Genomic DNA, 15,688 nt, shown 5'->3' on the forward strand with positions numbered 1-15,688 from the left:
CACCCGCTGTTGTAACTCAAGTGCTTGTGTGATTAAAATTTCTGCGTTTTCTATTCGGCCTTGGAAACGGTATACTGTCCCAAGCTGCCTAATTATTTCCGCCGTATTTGGATGCTCTCTTCCAAATCGTATCTGAGTTATATCTAATAGTTGTTCCACTAACTCTTGTAAAATTCCTCTGTAGAGGCCGATGCCGAAGAGATATGATATCATGTTGCTCAGAAGCGACGCTTGATCTTCATATTCAGTTTCTGAGTTATATCCAAATTCTCCTAGCATGTACTGTGCATGAGGAAGATATTTTAGGAATGTTGCATAATTTGGGGGTGGAATATTCTTGGATACAACTATCATAGCACGTCGAACGTATTCAGCCATTCGGTTTTTAGAAATGAGCCACTTCTGCATCGCCAGCTGCACGAGACGATGCATATCGATATCTTGGCCTGTTCCCTCGGATATGAAAGAAAATGATTCAAGAAGGTGTAATGCTTTTAAAAGAGCAGATGAAGTGCTATTTTCATTCCCAGTCGAGTATCGTGAGGAATAGTAAGAGTCAATGAGCGTTTTTGGAATGGCCTGGTAATGCAAGACACTTAGAAAAGATAAAATGTCGCTCGCTAGTACGTCTTTTTGCGCAATTTGCTCAAATGAAATGATCCAGGTTGCTGCAACTGCATGTTGCGCCCCAGAGTCTCTGCCCACAGTTTCAAAAGCTTCATTTAAAGAATCAACGAATTCGGAGTTTCCTTTATCCAAGAGATCAATATAGCTGCGTATAGTCGTGCGGCTCTTTAGAATATATGATGCCGCCTGTGCAAGGGCAAGCGGCAAATGCTCGAGTCGAGACGAGAGAGCAGATGTTTCTGTCGTGGAGATTTCACCTGGTAAAATGGCATTCAGAAGTTGGTAGGCCTCATTGGCAGTCATGCTGGGGACTTCAATGGGATCCTTTCCTTGTGATAGGTCAACTGCTGTTTCCCTATTCCTCGATGTAAACAACATGCATCCATTACCGCAATTTGGTAAGTAATGAACCAACTTGTCGTCTTCAGAAACCAAGTGTGTTTCGGTAGCAGAAACAACTTTCTTTTTCTGAGAGAAAAATAGCTCATTGTCGTCAGCATTGTCAACTATCATAATCCACCGAGATTCATTTTGTGCTTCTAGCCACTCTTTAACAAGCAATAAAATGTTCGCTTCGGGGTCATTAATTCCAGGCACATTGCATTTTTTAGCAATCGATGCATAGGCCGCTCGGAAGCGATGGGCATTGCTAGCATGAACCCAGAATATCGAGACATCTGGATTCGCATCTCGTAGCCAGTATGCGAAAGCTATTGCTATTTGTGTTTTTCTATAATTCATTAGAAATGATCGGTTATTACGTGAGCAAAACGTACCCGGTGCCACCAAGGCCATGGAGCGAAACCCTTTTGACCGACTGAGAAAGCTCTTGATATTCGCCCAGGCCAAATTATCGCTTAATCTCATTCTGAATTTCAGGCCTATCAACAAAATTTGGATTCGGAGTATACGGGACGAGAACTAGAACTATTATAAGCAAAGATCCCAGCTATGCTGTGGATTACATACACTCTGCTGTTCTTTTTTGCGGGTGATCTCCCGCCGTGAGAGCCCGCCTGGATAGACTCCGCATCCTCTCTCTAACGTTTTTATATTCAGTATCGTAACGTCCAAACTTAACTATCTCGGAATGTGTGCGAGCAATGGCGCAAATGTGTTCTGAGCCGGTTTCCCACGAGCGGCAATGTGTAGCTGAAGATTTGGTGACCAGAATTGCGGCAGGTCCAGTGTTTGTCCAGCGTCCAGACGCGTCCTATGTATTAAGATTAGTTGAATGAAGGATATGCTACGATATTTTGAAGTAAAAATACCTGAACTGCTGTTGGAGATTTCGTAAAAACAGAAAACCTCTGATTTACCTGGCTCGCCTAAAGCGTTGCAAAAGTCTCTTTGTTGAGTGCTTAGTACTTGAGAATTGTGGCCAATAGATTCTAACAGAAACCGATTTGGTCCGTTGCCAACCATGGAAATGAGTGCACTTATATCCATGCCATCGTGTGGAGTGCCAAAGAAGACGACACCATATACGGCACGGATAAGTTCTTTGTCTTGTGAAAATTCCGATCTCGACAGAGATATCAACAGCTGTAACACAAAATATTAAAAGAGGGCTTCTTGAACATGCTGCGCACGTTACCTACCTGCTTGATAATTAGTCCTCCGAGACTATGTCCGATGAAGATGATTGGCTTGAGTGTCGAACCAGTTGCTATTGCGAGCAAGCTATTATGGAGCGTAGTGGCCAGATCTTCTATATTTTGCATGTTGTTGCTGTTCGAAACATCTGATTCATAACCATATATCATTATTCTTGCCATTGGTTTGTTTGTAGTCTCTGAAGTCAGATCATTTGGAAGGGAGTCACGCAGCCACATGTGGGACCCTTTTCTTTGTCTGAACGACCCCGAACGCATGGCTCCCAAGGCCAGATAATGCGATGACACTAATAAAGTTAGTATATTAGGCAGTTTATTGAACAAAGTGTAATACCTACTCTATTTTGTAGTCTTTTGAAGGCGGGGCAAAAAGTGTTGTTAAGCCGTAGAATTCTTTGCCGATGCTTAGACATCGTTCGCCAGCAGCCTCAGCATTGTACGTTTCTGGTACAATGATGTCCCAATTAGGATGATTTTGAAGCTGCGGGAGCAGATTTGGGAACGTGACTGTGGCGGATTGGTATTGTTCACCTGCTTCATGGGCGAGAGACTTGATAAACACGCCCTGAACATTGTCTTGACTCTTTAATAAATTTTGCAGCTGTTCGCGGCTCCAGTTTGCCGGCACGCCGCGAACTCGGAATGTAATGTTCTCGGACTGCAACTCTTTGTTCGAGCCTTCGGCTGTGGGCATGGATAAGCTTCTTGGAGACAATTGAAGCTTCATGATTCTGTTTATGGTACTAGTTGGAAGTAGTCGATTGTAATTGTAACATGTTTTGGACAAACTTTGATGTTGGGCAGAAAGATACAAGCCTCACATTAGCGAGGTAATTTAACATGGCTGGTAGTTGCACAGGGAGGCAACCGGTATCTATTCGTTTCTCCTCGTTTATGCATGAGCCACAACAAGGAGCTTCTACGGAGCACAATATCACAGAAATTTCAGCAATCTTGGGAGATAAGGATCTAGTAGTCCTTCAGCCATCATTAAGTTCGTGAAGATGCCGTCCATCTTGCAATGCCATCCAACATCTCATCGGCGAGATTCCTTTCTTCTCTCGCTCTTCCTCTATCACACACTGGAATTCTTTGGTGTCTCGTTAAGCTCTGCCTCTCGCGTGTGTAACTTTCATAAGTAGAATACCGCGGCCTATTTTCAACTAGCGGCCTTAGCTCAGCTGGGAGAGCGTCAGACTGAAGTTCCAACTTCAAGTCACTTGATATCTGAAGGTCGTGTGTTCGATCCACACAGGCCGCAGTTTTTTGCCCTTCATCACTAAAAATGGCATTTACTTTTTTTCCTATTTTGGTTAGAATAGGATTTTTTTTTATGTCGCCAGTCAACAATTTTCCTTTTCTCTGTCTGTCCCTTTCCTTTGTTGATCCATTCGCCAATCTCCTGGCATTGGCTCCATTTGGCTGGCATCTACTCCGTACTCTACTACTAATTGCCTATAAATCGGTCTGCCCTCCGACGTTAGTATATAGACGAGATGCGAACATCCAAACTTGATAAAACACAATATAAATGGAACTGTGCAAAGAGATTGATTGAATGCTTCGTGTTTAAATCCCTCAAATCTTTCAACATATATATTGTACGTACGAAATACTCCATATGTATATCGACTGATAACAAGCGCCTACCCCGCCATTGATGTGTACGTGAATGCCAAACGCCTAGGAACAAATGCAACCCAATGATACTCTGTAGCATCTATCCTCTGGGATAAAGAGCCGAACTCCGATAAAAGAACCACTATGTACGCACGCTAAAATTCTTCGCCGATGCAAGACGACCTCGCAATCTACCTGCTCTTGTCTACTTATAACTCTGCCCGTGCATCAGATCGCTCAAGTTTATAAGTTGTCATCACAACCGCATGATCTGTCGTCCATTCGTTGTTCTGATGATTTGGCTCTGCAGCGGGCTCACCGGCGACAATCGTTTCCGATTGGAGAACCTTGAGGCTCTGGCCCTTGTGATAAACGAAATCAATGCGATCTAACGGCTCAGGTCGACCGTTGTTTTCCAGATAAATGGGAGACCAAGTGTTGCCGGGCTCGGCGTTGGGGTCGGGGTGAGCCTCACGGAACGAGTCAATCAGGCCCGACTGAATGGGAAATTCGGAGCTTGGCCAAGGAACAAAGCCATAGCCACAGTGTGCCTTTTTGGTTGCTTCTGTCCAGTCCAGGTGAGATGGCGCGTTGAAGTCGCCAGTCAGGAGGACGGGGATATCGTCAGCCTCCGATAGAGCACCTTGCATGGCGCTGACAATTTCCATGATTTGCGGAGTGCGTCTAGATTCGTACTCCCGGTTGAGGACTTGGGCCAGAGGCATGTGGTCGTAGCAAAAGTCGTACGGACCGTAAGGATCAAATCCCAGATGAACGTTCCACATTATAAGCTGAATTTCGCGACCGTCCAGCTCGATGCGAACAGATCCGCCAGCGGATTGTTCTGGGAATGTCTCCACGATGGGATAGCGGCTGATGATGCCGACTTCGTTGGGGCTCTGCCAGTAATACCATCCGAGCGCTTGAGCAAGGCGAGTTGCCTGGCCATTCCAGCTCTCCTGAACACCGACGATGTCGACATTTATGTTGATGAGAAAGCGGATTTGCTTGTTGTGATAGTCTTTCACGTTTGTGCCGCCAAACCACATATTGTACGACATGACCTTTATTTCCTCGACGAGCGGCTCGCCAGCTTTCCGCACCGGGATCTGGACTTTGATCGTCGCAGAAGATCCATCGCTCGCAGTCGCCTGGACGACAAAGTTTGTGTCTTTGTCCTTATTTCCGGGGGTGCCAGAGATGGTTCCGTCCTTGGAAATGCTCACCCAGTCGGTGCCATGGCTGGTGACTTTGGTAAACTTGGTGTCTTTGTCCTTGGGGTTGGCAATCAGGCGGCCGAGCTTTGCTTTGAAGGGGCTGCCTTGTCGGGCATTCTGGGTGATGATCCGATCGGTGACGAATTCAATCGGGCCAGAGCCAGGGATAATGACGTCGACTGGCTTTGAAAGCCATTGGTAGCCGTTCTTTGCGAGGAAATACGCCTTGTAAAAGCCCGGGGAGAGATTTGAGACATCGACCAGCACCTCGCCCGTCGCATTAGGCGCATACGACCAGTCCAGCGAGCCAGCGACAAATTCTTGCTCATCAGGGCCGCCATAGTATGACTGATATACGGCGATCCAATTCGCGGGGTCCGGATTCGGCGTCGAGTACTTGAATGTGAAGAGCGACTGGCCGACTTCGAGGGAGAGTGTCCCGGGAGGGGAAACGGCATCACGCGGCGACATGATGGCAGCGGCTGATGACGGCGATGTGCCGAAAAAGAGTGAAATGGCAGCGGTCGCCGCCGAAAACAATGAAGGGAGCCTCATGGTTTTTGGCAATGTGTTGTGAGCGTAATATGGAGAATATCGAGCAGTTAATTCTCTCACTGGGCCGCAGATCTGGCAGATCAACTGCGGAACCTGTCGGAGAGACGTCTAGCATGCAATGAAGCTGATGTTAGTGGGAAGAAGTTGCGGTGATCTCTTTATACGGAGCCCCCGGACACGTCCAGCAGCCACATCATGAAACACAACGTGATGGCGTAGTTACTTCATCGTCATGACCCTCTCCGTCTCCATAATCTTTAGCGTCAAGCCAGCATCACGAGCGTCTCGTCGTTAGTGGCGCCTAGACAAGGCCAGGCGCTCCCTGCGCATCCTTGTTAAGCGCACTTTAGGGGCCCACATCGTTGTAGGGAGCTCTAGCACCGATAGCGCGCAATCTTGGGAGGGATCTCAAGGCCGCCACGGTGGAGATACAGCGGTTGGGAAATTCTTCTCGGGACGTGGGCGGGCTTCTTCGCGGGACGTGGGGTGATGCACGTACTACGTAGTGGAAGACGTGGCCCTTGGCGCTAAACAGCCGTCTAAGACAGGCAAGGAGATCCTGGGGGGTAAAAGTTCAACCAGTCGTTGCGGCACGAGTTCCTCTGGCGGCCGCTTGCAGCTTGGAGAAGCGCCTCATGATTCGGCTTTTGGATTCGCGTGATGGTATTTGGTATTAATCATAGGTGTGTTTCGAATTTTGTTCCATTTCGTTTCGATTGACTTTTTTTACACGTTAAAACGAACAACCTTTTTTTAAAGTCTATTTTTTTTTTGTCGCAGTGGCGATCATCATGACGCTCAAGAGTGGAGGTCCTTGAAACTGACCGCTACAAGACAGGATGCTCGATCATCTATATCTAGTAGAGGATGGATGTATTGGCGTAAAGTGCACAGCAGTAATACAGATAATATCATGCTTATAAAGGGTTAAGGACGCATTTTCAGGGTCCCAAGACCTCCCAGCTCGCCCGTTTAACATGTACCTGACAAATATGTCGTTGCTCAGGCAGAGCCGCTACTCAGCTGGAGGCATCGCGATGTAACGTCAAAGTATACTCAGCTGATTCTGTCACCAGGCTGCCGGCTTTATGAGTTTATATGTTCAAGATGTATCCTGTTGCATCCTGATGCTCAACAGTCTTAAGATATGAACGACTGATGTATTTGGCACGAGGCTGTGGCCGAGTGACTCTCGACATGGAGACGATTCCAGCTTGAGGTCTGGGTCTATTTTCCATGACTACCCAAGATAGACGAGTTCAATCTTCAATCATATTTCCAAAAATCTGTTGCAAATGTATTGAGAGCTTGCATATAGTCTTTGGATCATAATATGACTAAAAGAAAGAGATTTCCGTAGATACAAGTACATCAGCCTGACATATTGGCATGCCTGAGTCGCTCTGGCAGCGCTAACTTAAATGACGATAGGTACATGCACGTACTGTATGAAAGTTTCCCTCTGTCTCTGGATTAGCTAAAATTCTGTTAGATAGAACTAACCAGATGCTAAAATTATTAATGAAGCTTCATATCACAATATTTGAATGAAACTGCGATATGGTGTTTAACAGTGGATAATATCTACGACATTTTATATATTTATTAATTTAACATATTTATTATCTCTCTCTCGTGAATACTTCGTACAAGGCGCTGGCGTGGCTTTCCGGTCCCGAATGCATGCATAGGTGAAGGACTATCTAGATGAGAGCCTCATGTTCGTGCTATATAGGCCCTTGAAATAAAGGACTATAATTTCTAGAAGGCACCTTAAAGTCAAAACTTTGTTAAGGGTACCTATCCTAACATATTCCTATTTTTATATCAGAGAAAAGTTCATTTACAGACGATTTGCTATATATAAAGGCACTGCGACAATGCCCCCCCATTTATTCCAACAGCGCAAGACTTGGGCTTAATTTATTTGAGAAATATTGAAATGCATATCCATAAAATACACTCTATTCATCTTTCTAATCAGTACGACATGTATATGCAATATCCGACAAAGTCCGTTTCCTATAGCTGTCACGGATGAAGTCGAAGAGGTCACAATGTTGTTAATAATAGGAATTACGGCATTTGAACAGTCATACCAAATACGGAAAAAGGAAAACAAGTAATTCTTCTTCTTATTCGTTCAAATTCGCCTAGCCGAAAGCTTCCCGGAGTTTTACTACTATTCGATGAGGCCCCGCCAAATGAATGTCATCGCAACAACAATGGAGCACAGTAGGAGTGCCACGGATCGACACCAACCAAACCCAGGTTTGGCATACAGTTTTTGTCATTGCTTGGGACTGTATCGCATGACAGCTGGTGATGGCTGCGCCTTCAACGCGGGGTATTGCTGTCCACATTCGAGCTTTTAGGGGTGATAGCTCTCATCATGACGTTGATGGCATCGGGCGATCACAGCTATACAGATATGACGAAACTCTCTTTGGTAGCTCTGCTAAAGCTATAAGAAAGCTAGTTTCCTCCTCGCCAAGTCTGGGTGAGCTTAATTTCTAATATTCTCTCCTACTTGCAATTGAATATATTACATAACTGAGACTATACTGTACTCCAATATGAACACCACCGGCGGAATAACAGACGAGGCGGCGATTGAGACGCACGACCTCATTCATGATGCCGAGCTTGAGGAGCAACGCGTACGTATCATCGAATTACTTACTAATAGAATTGTCATTAATCATTATTGTTATATAGTCCCATGGCGACCATGCCTTGACTCAGCCCGATATGGGCGAGGAGTCTCTCGGCGCAACGAAACCAATGGAGACTGGCAAAAAACAGGGCCGCCATTCAACGATGGACAAGATGAAGGAGGCACTGCATTTTAATAAGAAATAAAGAAATGAAAATAAAGTAAAAAAGGAAAAAGGAAAAAAAAATTGAGTTGATGCTGCCCAGAGGTACAAACTGGAAACAACATGAAGACGACACAAAGGAAAAGGGCACGTGTCTTATGTTTTACTTTTTCATTAGTACTAGTACTGTAATATGAGTTCTCCACACAAGTTATCGATCAGATTGCCCGGTCAACCTCGTAGTGTCATTTGCGCAACAAATTGTATTTATTTTAATATGATTTTCCCATCTCCAGATCATCCGAAGGCCACAAAAACTCCACATGCCTTTGACGTCAAAGATGCCTTGCCTTTTTCTCGTGGCCTCTGGAGCATTGGTGGAGCTGCCCACGTTTTCCCGCGACGGCTCCATCGGCAGAGGCTGCAGCAGCTAGTCCTAAACCCGCCTAGCCCGCCTGATAATCCCCTGACCACCAAATTTCCCCCAGATTTGGTGCATCTTCGATTGTCGAACGAGTTTTTTTTTCCTTCTGCACACTCTCTTTTCATTGTCGCGGCTACGCGTAAATCGACGCTGTCCCAAGCTCCAATTGCATCGGCGCCGACGCCGCCAGTCATTCTTTTTTCGACCCTTTCGGCAATGCTTCGAGGTCTCATCCGTTCCTTATGACGACCACGAACCACTTTTGACGAACCACTTTTCCGGTGATGGCAATGCACCTCCACTCTCTCTTTACGGCGCTTACGCTGGCGAGCCCTGCGCTCGCTGCTTCAATCCCTCGCAGCAGCAGCAGCTCATCATCATCAACTATCACAGTCTGGGCGACTCCCCACGACAGCTACTCATCCTCCGTCGGCGTCTTGGGCTGCAAGGTCGACACCAATCGCATCGCCTACTGGCCCGATTCCGTCGACTGCACCAACATCTGCGTGTCTCTTTCGTACCAGGACCGACAGGTCTACCTCCTTCGCGTCGACCAATCACAGGGCGCGCACGACATCAGCTACGATGCCTGGAATTACCTCGTTACCGGCTATCCAGCCACGGAAAAGCCCGTTGCGGGAGGACCCATGGAAATGACGACGGAAAACGTCGACATGTCCAATTGCGCCGACCTTATCTACACAGCGGGCGGCAAGCTTCCCCTCAGTGCGGCAAATAGCATGAACTTTTTGGCCAGCTGCCTGGAGCAAGAGAATTCCTGGGTTGGAAGCAACTACGTTTTATACAACATCTTGGATGCAATTTGCACTGTTGGACAAAACCAGGTCTGTTCTTTGAACTGGCCCACTGCCAACCAGCCCACCTGTCCAGGCACCCTAGGCTTGCCTGACGCACTCAAAGGCGAACCCGTCTACAACATTGAGTATCCTTCCGGCGTCAAGGTACTTGCCGGAGCGCCACCAGTTGCGCCAACTGGAGTACCTGTTCCAGCACCGGCGCCTTCTGCCAACGACGATGAGAAGAGCGCTGCGCGGAGTCTAAGGCATCCAGACTCTCTCGTCTGGATACCAGTCCTTTCATTAACTTCCATTATATATTCTTGGATGCTGTGGTAATTGTTACGAAAAAAAAATATCCCCGTCGAGGGAAAGCTTATGTCTTGGATATGATGTTTATTTCTCGGAAAATATACCCCCATTGTTCATATTCTCCTGTATATCTTAATGCCACTTTTTGAGCTCAAGATGGGTTCATCAAAATTTATTCATTCATTCGTTCATTTCAATTCAGTTAACGCTACACTTGCACTATGTCTGGGGTATCTTGATTAATTCCTCCTCATGCCTTGCACAATCTCGCTGCTGACTCGTCCAATCCGTATATATGCTCCTCGTCTCCTGGAACTCCTACTTGAAAGCCGGCAGTCATGCCCGTTGACATATGTGCCAACATATGGCAATGCAGCATCCACATTCCGGGATTATCAGCAACAAAGCTGAGTACCACATGCCCTTTCCTCGGTACGCTGACAGTGTCTTTTCGAAGAGGCCTCTCTCTATTCCACTTGCCCGGAGAATCACTCTCCGCAGTCGCGTAAGGGTTATAGCTGCCCAGGCTACCGCTTTCAGCGCGAAACGAAGACAGCACATGGAACGAATATCCGTGAAGGTGGAATGGGTGAGAGCCATCGTCAAGGTTGTTAATCACAAGCTTGACTTTGGTTGGTTTTGATCCACTAGGGATAAAAGGAATGAGCTGTTTATCATCCCATGATGAACGATTCTGTGATAGCAGTGGCAACGATTGGGGATACCATGACGTATGGTTTATATAACCAAGAGGTATGTTTCCATTTACTGCGAGTGTCTGGGTTGCGGCGTAAAACAGAATTGTCTGTTCCTCATCCGCTGTGACAATATGAGTCGGTTCTTCTGTGGAAGAGAGTGTGGCAAGGTCCACATGGTGGTCGCGAAATTTCAAGAGGGACGCATACTCCCTATCATGACCGCTTACGGTTTTCGGAAGAGCAGGAAAGGTATGGTTAGGATTTAATGCCGGATTTCCAAAACCGAGGTTTCTATTATTTGTCAGTTATACATTTCAACTAGGCCGGAGCAAAGCGATAAGCAGAAAGGGACTGGTTGAAATACTCACTCATGGTCTAGGTAGACGTTAAACCACGGCTCTGCGGCCTGATCGCTCTTCCACTTGAGGAGCAGATCAGCTCTCTCGCCAGGATATAGGGTTCCAACGGAATCGGAGGCCTTTGCATCCACCTTGCAGCCTCCGTCTACTTCCAACGGCTGGAGTGATGCACCATCAACCCCCAACGTCAAGCCTGCGATTGTGCCTGTATTCACCACCCTAAGGCGCGTTTCTCCAGTTGACTTTTTGATCAGGGGTGGGAAGTCGCTTAAGGCTGTTGACTTGCATTCAACCGGCCTAGCCGGTACAGCCATTGAGCAATCATATCGACCACGGCCGTTGATGATCATGGAATCAGGGACGGGCTCTTTGCCGGCACTCGCTGGACTGGAGTACCAATCAAGGACATCGCTCTGCTTACGGTGAAACCAGTCACCGATCAACAGCAATGCTTCGTCTTGTAAAGCTGCGTTGGCATCACGACGGCGGGGCTCGTGGATCACTAGTCCTCCGAAGAGGCCGTCTGCCCTCTGTAGCCCAGCGTGGCTGTGCCACCAAAACGTTCCATGTTCGTCGTCGCGGATGCGGAAGTCATAGACAAATGAACTTCCAGCAGAGATTGGACATTGGGTAAAGGATACTGCGCCATCCATGGCATTAAAGCCTTGCATACTCAGGCCATGCCAGTGCAATGAGACACCCTCATCTTTGAGGTCGTTGTAGACACGGACGATTATGCGGTCTCCAGATCGACCTTCGATGGTTGGTCCAGGAAAGTGTCCTGCTATGTGCATTAATAACTAGTCCAGACAACCTCTAGGTGGCTGCAGGACTCTGCATTGGTTCTTACACACCATTAACAAGATAGACTTGCTTCTCCACTCCATCTGGGGCTCTTGTACCCAGGGTGACATGCCATTCAAAGGTCAAAGTAGTAGGATCTCTTGTGGAGTGCTCGACCGGATGTAGAGGGATGGCGAGCTGGCTATCGTCGAATAAGTCGCGGGTATGGCGATCAATAGCAAAGACGAGGACGACCACCGAGGCGAGACTGAGAGCAAGAAGGAGACCGATGATCCTCAGCACCGTGAATCTGGGCTTGAGGCGTGTTACAGGCTCAGCTACATCGCCTGCCTCCTCGTTGCCGCTCAGCTGAGAAGCCACATCGTCGTTGTCTCCGTCTACTTCGTCAAGCAGACGACGGTCCTCGAGTCGGTCCCTCATGTTTGTTCGTTGGAAGTCAAGTCTCCCGTAAAGATGTCACAAGACCATCCAGGGAAACGAAAGTAAAGATAAAGAAACAAAGTACATCACAGAAGGGAAGAGTTTCAAGGGCGGCGAAGGTCGGACCACATCGCAGCCGTCTGCTAGCAATTCTCTATAAGGGACGCGCGGAATATACGTAAGTGTAGGTCGGCATTGACTGCCGAGCATTGGCCAGCACGTGGGGACAGACCAATCCGACGTATTTGATCTATCTGTTGATGGCCGGGATACAATACGTCTAGCGGAAGCCCCACAGAGAAGCGAGGAGAGTCTAGGTTCAGGTGTTTGGGCTAGTACAAACGCCTCGCCGTGGTTTTGAATCCCACAGATCCGCTTTTCCTTGTACGCGTACGAACTCAGCCTCAGATATATATTTACTTGCCGTCTCTGTCGTCCTCTACATTTCCGATGGCTATTCTTTTTCATAGAACACCTGGCTTCATGGATCTATGAGGCTTTTCCGCCCTGTCGCTCATTAGCCGTTGTCTTAGTCGCCGGGTCTACACTTATCCTGTGGCCTGTGGAACCCTTCCTTGGCAGACGACGAGTCCCTTGCGCTAAATCTCCCGATCCCTGCAGAGCCTTGCAAGCTTCAGCCAACCACAGCTGCAATCACGAGGGCTGCGGTAACGCTGCTATTGGCCTCTTCTTGGCACATGTCTCGACAGCCTGGCCACCGCCTAGCATCTGCCTCACACAAATAGCCAATGATATCCCTTGCATGAAGCATCACGAACGATCTTCAGGTTTTTTCATCTCTACCATTTTTTTAAAAAGTGGGAGAATTTTTCCTCGCGGCTGGGGGCTTTTTTTCTCATTCATGGCTACAGGCGGGCACAAGCTTCTGACCCCACGGCGATCATCTGCCCGCTGTTGTAAATGAGTGACCTTCCAGTTTCGGTTCAGCGACCTCAGACAATAGTGGTAGATGCGACACTGGATGTATATCCTATTGTTTAACCGCACGATGGAATACAGCGGCTCGGGAGAGACGGCCGCGCTTGAGCCCTCGATGCTACATTGTGATCGGCGAATCACGATGATTGGAATAGAGAAAAATAGAGAGACATTCACATAAGCGGAAGAGGGGTCACTCTGATCATCTGTGTATATATAGTGTATACTTTGTACGACAATTTTAATCTTAAAAGATGCTTGAATCTTTTCCTCTTCTTTCGTGAAGCAGAGTGGATAGATCAGCCTGATTTCTCAGCCTTATCAGTTTATTTATTACTGCAGTCGCCAAAATGGCTCCCCCTCGAGCCTTGGGGTCTGCTTCGGCGACCCTATTTTCCATCATCAGTCTTGTCAAAGCTGGCAGTCTGAAAGATATCGACCATGTGGTTCTCTTCATGCAAGGTATAACAGCTCTTCTTCCGTGTTTATCGAGATCTGCTGACGATGTGGATGAATAGAGAACCGTGCCTTTGACCACTACTTTGGCACAATGGCAGGAGTTCGGGGATTCAATGATGCGAACCTTCAGATGAATGATGGTGTTCCAGTCTGGAAGCAGATTACTGATTCTTCATTAACCACGGCTGCTGATTATGTGAATCCTTGGTACATCAACTATCTTGGTGGTAACTGGACTGAGGCCACTCAGTGCATGCTCACTGGTGATAATAGCTGGCAGCATAACCATGCAGCCTGGAATGATGGTACCAATGATCACTGGGCGGTGGACAATAGTCCCTACAGTATTGGCTTCTACAAGCAGCAAGACATTCCCATCCAGTGGGCTTTGGCAGATAATTTTGTCGTTGGGGATATGTACCAGGTACGTCGTGCCATATCCCTATGCCTCTCGAACAAGCGTTGGCTAATAAGATACGCGCAGGAAGGTATTGTTGCCGCAACAAATCCGAACAGAGTGACATGGCTGTCTGGCAGCGTCAACGCGCCTGGCGGCCCTCAGACCCCCAGTGAGGGAGGCAACCCATACATTGACAACAACATTACACCGGGCTGTGAAACCGGCGGTTTCAACTGCTATCCGCTGAAGTGGAAGACGGTTGGCGAATTCTACGAGGATGCCGGAACTAGTTGGCAAGTATTCCAGGATGCTGACAACTTTGACGATAATTCCTACGCCAGATTTGAGCAATTCCAGAATGCGGCGCCAGGCTCTAGCCTTTACAACAGGGGAATGAAGGGCTTGTCTCTTGACACGTTCTACGCGCAGGCTGCTAATGGAACCTTGCCTGAGGTGTCTTACATTGTTGCTCCCATGGAGCTATCTGAGCATCCTCCGTATTCTCCTCATGATGGCGCGTGGCTCCAATACCAGGTTGCCCAAGCTGTGCTCAACTCACCAAAGTACAATAAGACAGCTCTTATTGTTTCTTACGATGAGACCGGTGGCTGGTTCGACCACGTTGACCCATACCGATCACCCAATGGCACATCTGGGGAATGGATCCAGGATCCCTACGGTCAAGTTGGATACACATTCATCGGCCCCGGCTTCCGGCTGCCCTTTTATATCATCTCTCCCTGGACTCGCAGCGGTGGCGTCTACACAGCCCACAGCGACCACAACTCGCAAATCATGTTTGTCGAGAAGTGGCAGGCCGCCAAGGGGCGCAACGTGACGACCGATCAGATGGTGCCGTGGCGCCGCAACCACATGTCTGACCTTACTGACGCCTTTGACTTTGACCACCCGGACTATACCATCCCTTTTATTCCCCAGCCGCAGACTCCTCATACTGATTCTAGCGGCAACTATGACGGTTCTTCATACTGTCAGTCTATATATGGCAATCCCCAGCCGCCGGTCCCTTACACTGGCGACGGCGTCATCGACGACATGGCCAGTCAAGTCCAGCAGGGATATAAGCCTATCCGTGGAACACTCACAGAAGGACGCCATCTTGTCCTAGAGCTAAACGGATTCGCCCTCACTCAGAAAACCACCTTCAAGAGTGCCATTGTTCTGGGTAAAGCCACATCACAGCACAACAACCCAGCCCAGCGATGGATTGCTCACGCCGTCGTGATTGGAGGCACCGATTTCACATTGTCTGACGACGACAGCAGGAATTACATTTGCAAGAGCCAGCTTCTCTGCAGTGATCCTGACAAGGCCGTGGTCTTTACTGTGACTTACACTGCTGGAAGGGGGTATACCTTCAAGGTGAAGGGCACGCAGAATTACTTGACTATTGGGGGGCAGGGAACTTCGAGTTATGCTACGTTGACGGGGGGCCGTGATTACTGGCAGATATATAGTGTGAGCTACTGAGAGAGACTTGGGATGTCTCCCGGATATTAGGGTACATGTATCTATTTATGAGATTTACGAGGTATGTAATACATTTGAGACAGCATAGAAATGAAACAGTTAAACAATATTCTTCCTATTATAAATCACAT

The 15,688-nt window shown here is 47.7% G+C and overlaps 6 protein-coding genes and 1 non-coding gene across 7 annotated transcripts; 4 read left to right on the plus strand and 3 right to left on the minus strand.

Moving 5' to 3' along the window:
* Positions 1-88: 88 nt before the first annotated feature.
* GGI43DRAFT_431292 (P-loop containing nucleoside triphosphate hydrolase protein) lies at positions 89-2,970 on the minus strand (the record flags this gene model as incomplete). The annotated part of the gene is made up of 6 exons (XM_083209387.1): positions 89-132; positions 360-1,357; positions 1,404-1,433; positions 1,593-1,840; positions 2,229-2,310; positions 2,582-2,970. The coding sequence occupies 6 exons, from the start codon at positions 2,968-2,970 to the stop codon at positions 89-91; spliced, it is 1,791 nt and encodes a 596-aa protein (XP_083064318.1).
* Positions 2,971-3,409: 439 nt separating this feature from the next.
* GGI43DRAFT_t45 lies at positions 3,410-3,504 on the plus strand. The gene has a single exon. It is a non-coding gene; the product is annotated as a tRNA-Phe (tRNA).
* Positions 3,505-4,072: 568 nt separating this feature from the next.
* Positions 4,073-5,635, minus strand: GGI43DRAFT_420909 (Endonuclease/exonuclease/phosphatase; the record flags this gene model as incomplete). Its single annotated transcript, XM_083207874.1, has 1 exon — positions 4,073-5,635. The coding sequence occupies one exon, from the start codon at positions 5,633-5,635 to the stop codon at positions 4,073-4,075; it is 1,563 nt and encodes a 520-aa protein (XP_083064319.1).
* Positions 5,636-8,153: 2,518 nt separating this feature from the next.
* On the plus strand, positions 8,154-8,743 carry GGI43DRAFT_396753 (uncharacterized protein). Its single transcript, XM_083205011.1, has 2 exons — positions 8,154-8,295; positions 8,354-8,743. Exons 1-2 carry the CDS (start codon positions 8,212-8,214, stop codon positions 8,495-8,497), a joined length of 228 nt encoding a protein of 75 aa, XP_083064320.1. The 5' UTR covers positions 8,154-8,211; the 3' UTR covers positions 8,498-8,743.
* A 134-nt stretch (positions 8,744-8,877) lies between these two features.
* On the plus strand, positions 8,878-10,178 carry GGI43DRAFT_396754 (uncharacterized protein). Its single transcript, XM_083205012.1, has one exon. The coding sequence runs from the start codon at positions 9,163-9,165 to the stop codon at positions 10,012-10,014; it is 852 nt and encodes a 283-aa protein (XP_083064321.1). The 5' UTR covers positions 8,878-9,162; the 3' UTR covers positions 10,015-10,178.
* GGI43DRAFT_254287 (multicopper oxidase domain-containing protein) lies at positions 10,126-12,649 on the minus strand. Its single transcript, XM_083200872.1, has 3 exons — positions 11,899-12,649; positions 11,054-11,825; positions 10,126-10,976 (listed from the first exon to the last, which is right to left on the minus strand). The coding sequence occupies exons 1-3, from the start codon at positions 12,266-12,268 to the stop codon at positions 10,238-10,240; spliced, it is 1,881 nt and encodes a 626-aa protein (XP_083064322.1). The 5' UTR covers positions 12,269-12,649; the 3' UTR covers positions 10,126-10,237.
* A 797-nt stretch (positions 12,650-13,446) lies between these two features.
* On the plus strand, positions 13,447-15,668 carry GGI43DRAFT_254248 (phosphoesterase family-domain-containing protein). Its single transcript, XM_083200871.1, has 3 exons — positions 13,447-13,669; positions 13,726-14,090; positions 14,151-15,668. The coding sequence occupies exons 1-3, from the start codon at positions 13,558-13,560 to the stop codon at positions 15,555-15,557; spliced, it is 1,884 nt and encodes a 627-aa protein (XP_083064323.1). The 5' UTR covers positions 13,447-13,557; the 3' UTR covers positions 15,558-15,668.
* Positions 15,669-15,688: the final 20 nt, after the last annotated feature.

Source organism: Trichoderma evansii, assembly GCF_050947405.1.
Source record: "Trichoderma evansii strain SZMC 28006 chromosome Unknown GGI43scaffold_3, whole genome shotgun sequence".
Lineage (NCBI taxonomy): Eukaryota > Fungi > Ascomycota > Sordariomycetes > Hypocreales > Hypocreaceae > Trichoderma > Trichoderma evansii.

What these genes read in the sequence shown, in the direction of transcription:
- GGI43DRAFT_396753 (XM_083205011.1), top strand. Translation starts at nt 8,212, where the DNA reads ATGAACACCACCGGCGGAATAACAGACGAGGCGGCGATTGAGACGCAC. An exon ending in CCGAGCTTGAGGAGCAACGC is followed by an intron (nt 8,296 to 8,353) that starts GTACGTATCATC and finishes ATTGTTATATAG; the next exon opens with TCCCATGGCGACCATGCCTT.
- GGI43DRAFT_396754 (XM_083205012.1), top strand. Translation starts at nt 9,163, where the DNA reads ATGGCAATGCACCTCCACTCTCTCTTTACGGCGCTTACGCTGGCGAGC.
- GGI43DRAFT_254287 (XM_083200872.1), bottom strand. Translation starts at nt 12,268, where the DNA reads ATGAGGGACCGACTCGAGGACCGTCGTCTGCTTGACGAAGTAGACGGA. An exon ending in GCAAGTCTATCTTGTTAATG is followed by an intron (nt 11,826 to 11,898) that starts GTGTGTAAGAAC and finishes TGCACATAGCAG; the next exon opens with GACACTTTCCTGGACCAACC. An exon ending in AACGTCTACCTAGACCATGA is followed by an intron (nt 10,977 to 11,053) that starts GTGAGTATTTCA and finishes GACAAATAATAG; the next exon opens with AAACCTCGGTTTTGGAAATC.
- GGI43DRAFT_254248 (XM_083200871.1), top strand. Translation starts at nt 13,558, where the DNA reads ATGGCTCCCCCTCGAGCCTTGGGGTCTGCTTCGGCGACCCTATTTTCC. An exon ending in TGTGGTTCTCTTCATGCAAG is followed by an intron (nt 13,670 to 13,725) that starts GTATAACAGCTC and finishes GTGGATGAATAG; the next exon opens with AGAACCGTGCCTTTGACCAC. An exon ending in TCGTTGGGGATATGTACCAG is followed by an intron (nt 14,091 to 14,150) that starts GTACGTCGTGCC and finishes AGATACGCGCAG; the next exon opens with GAAGGTATTGTTGCCGCAAC.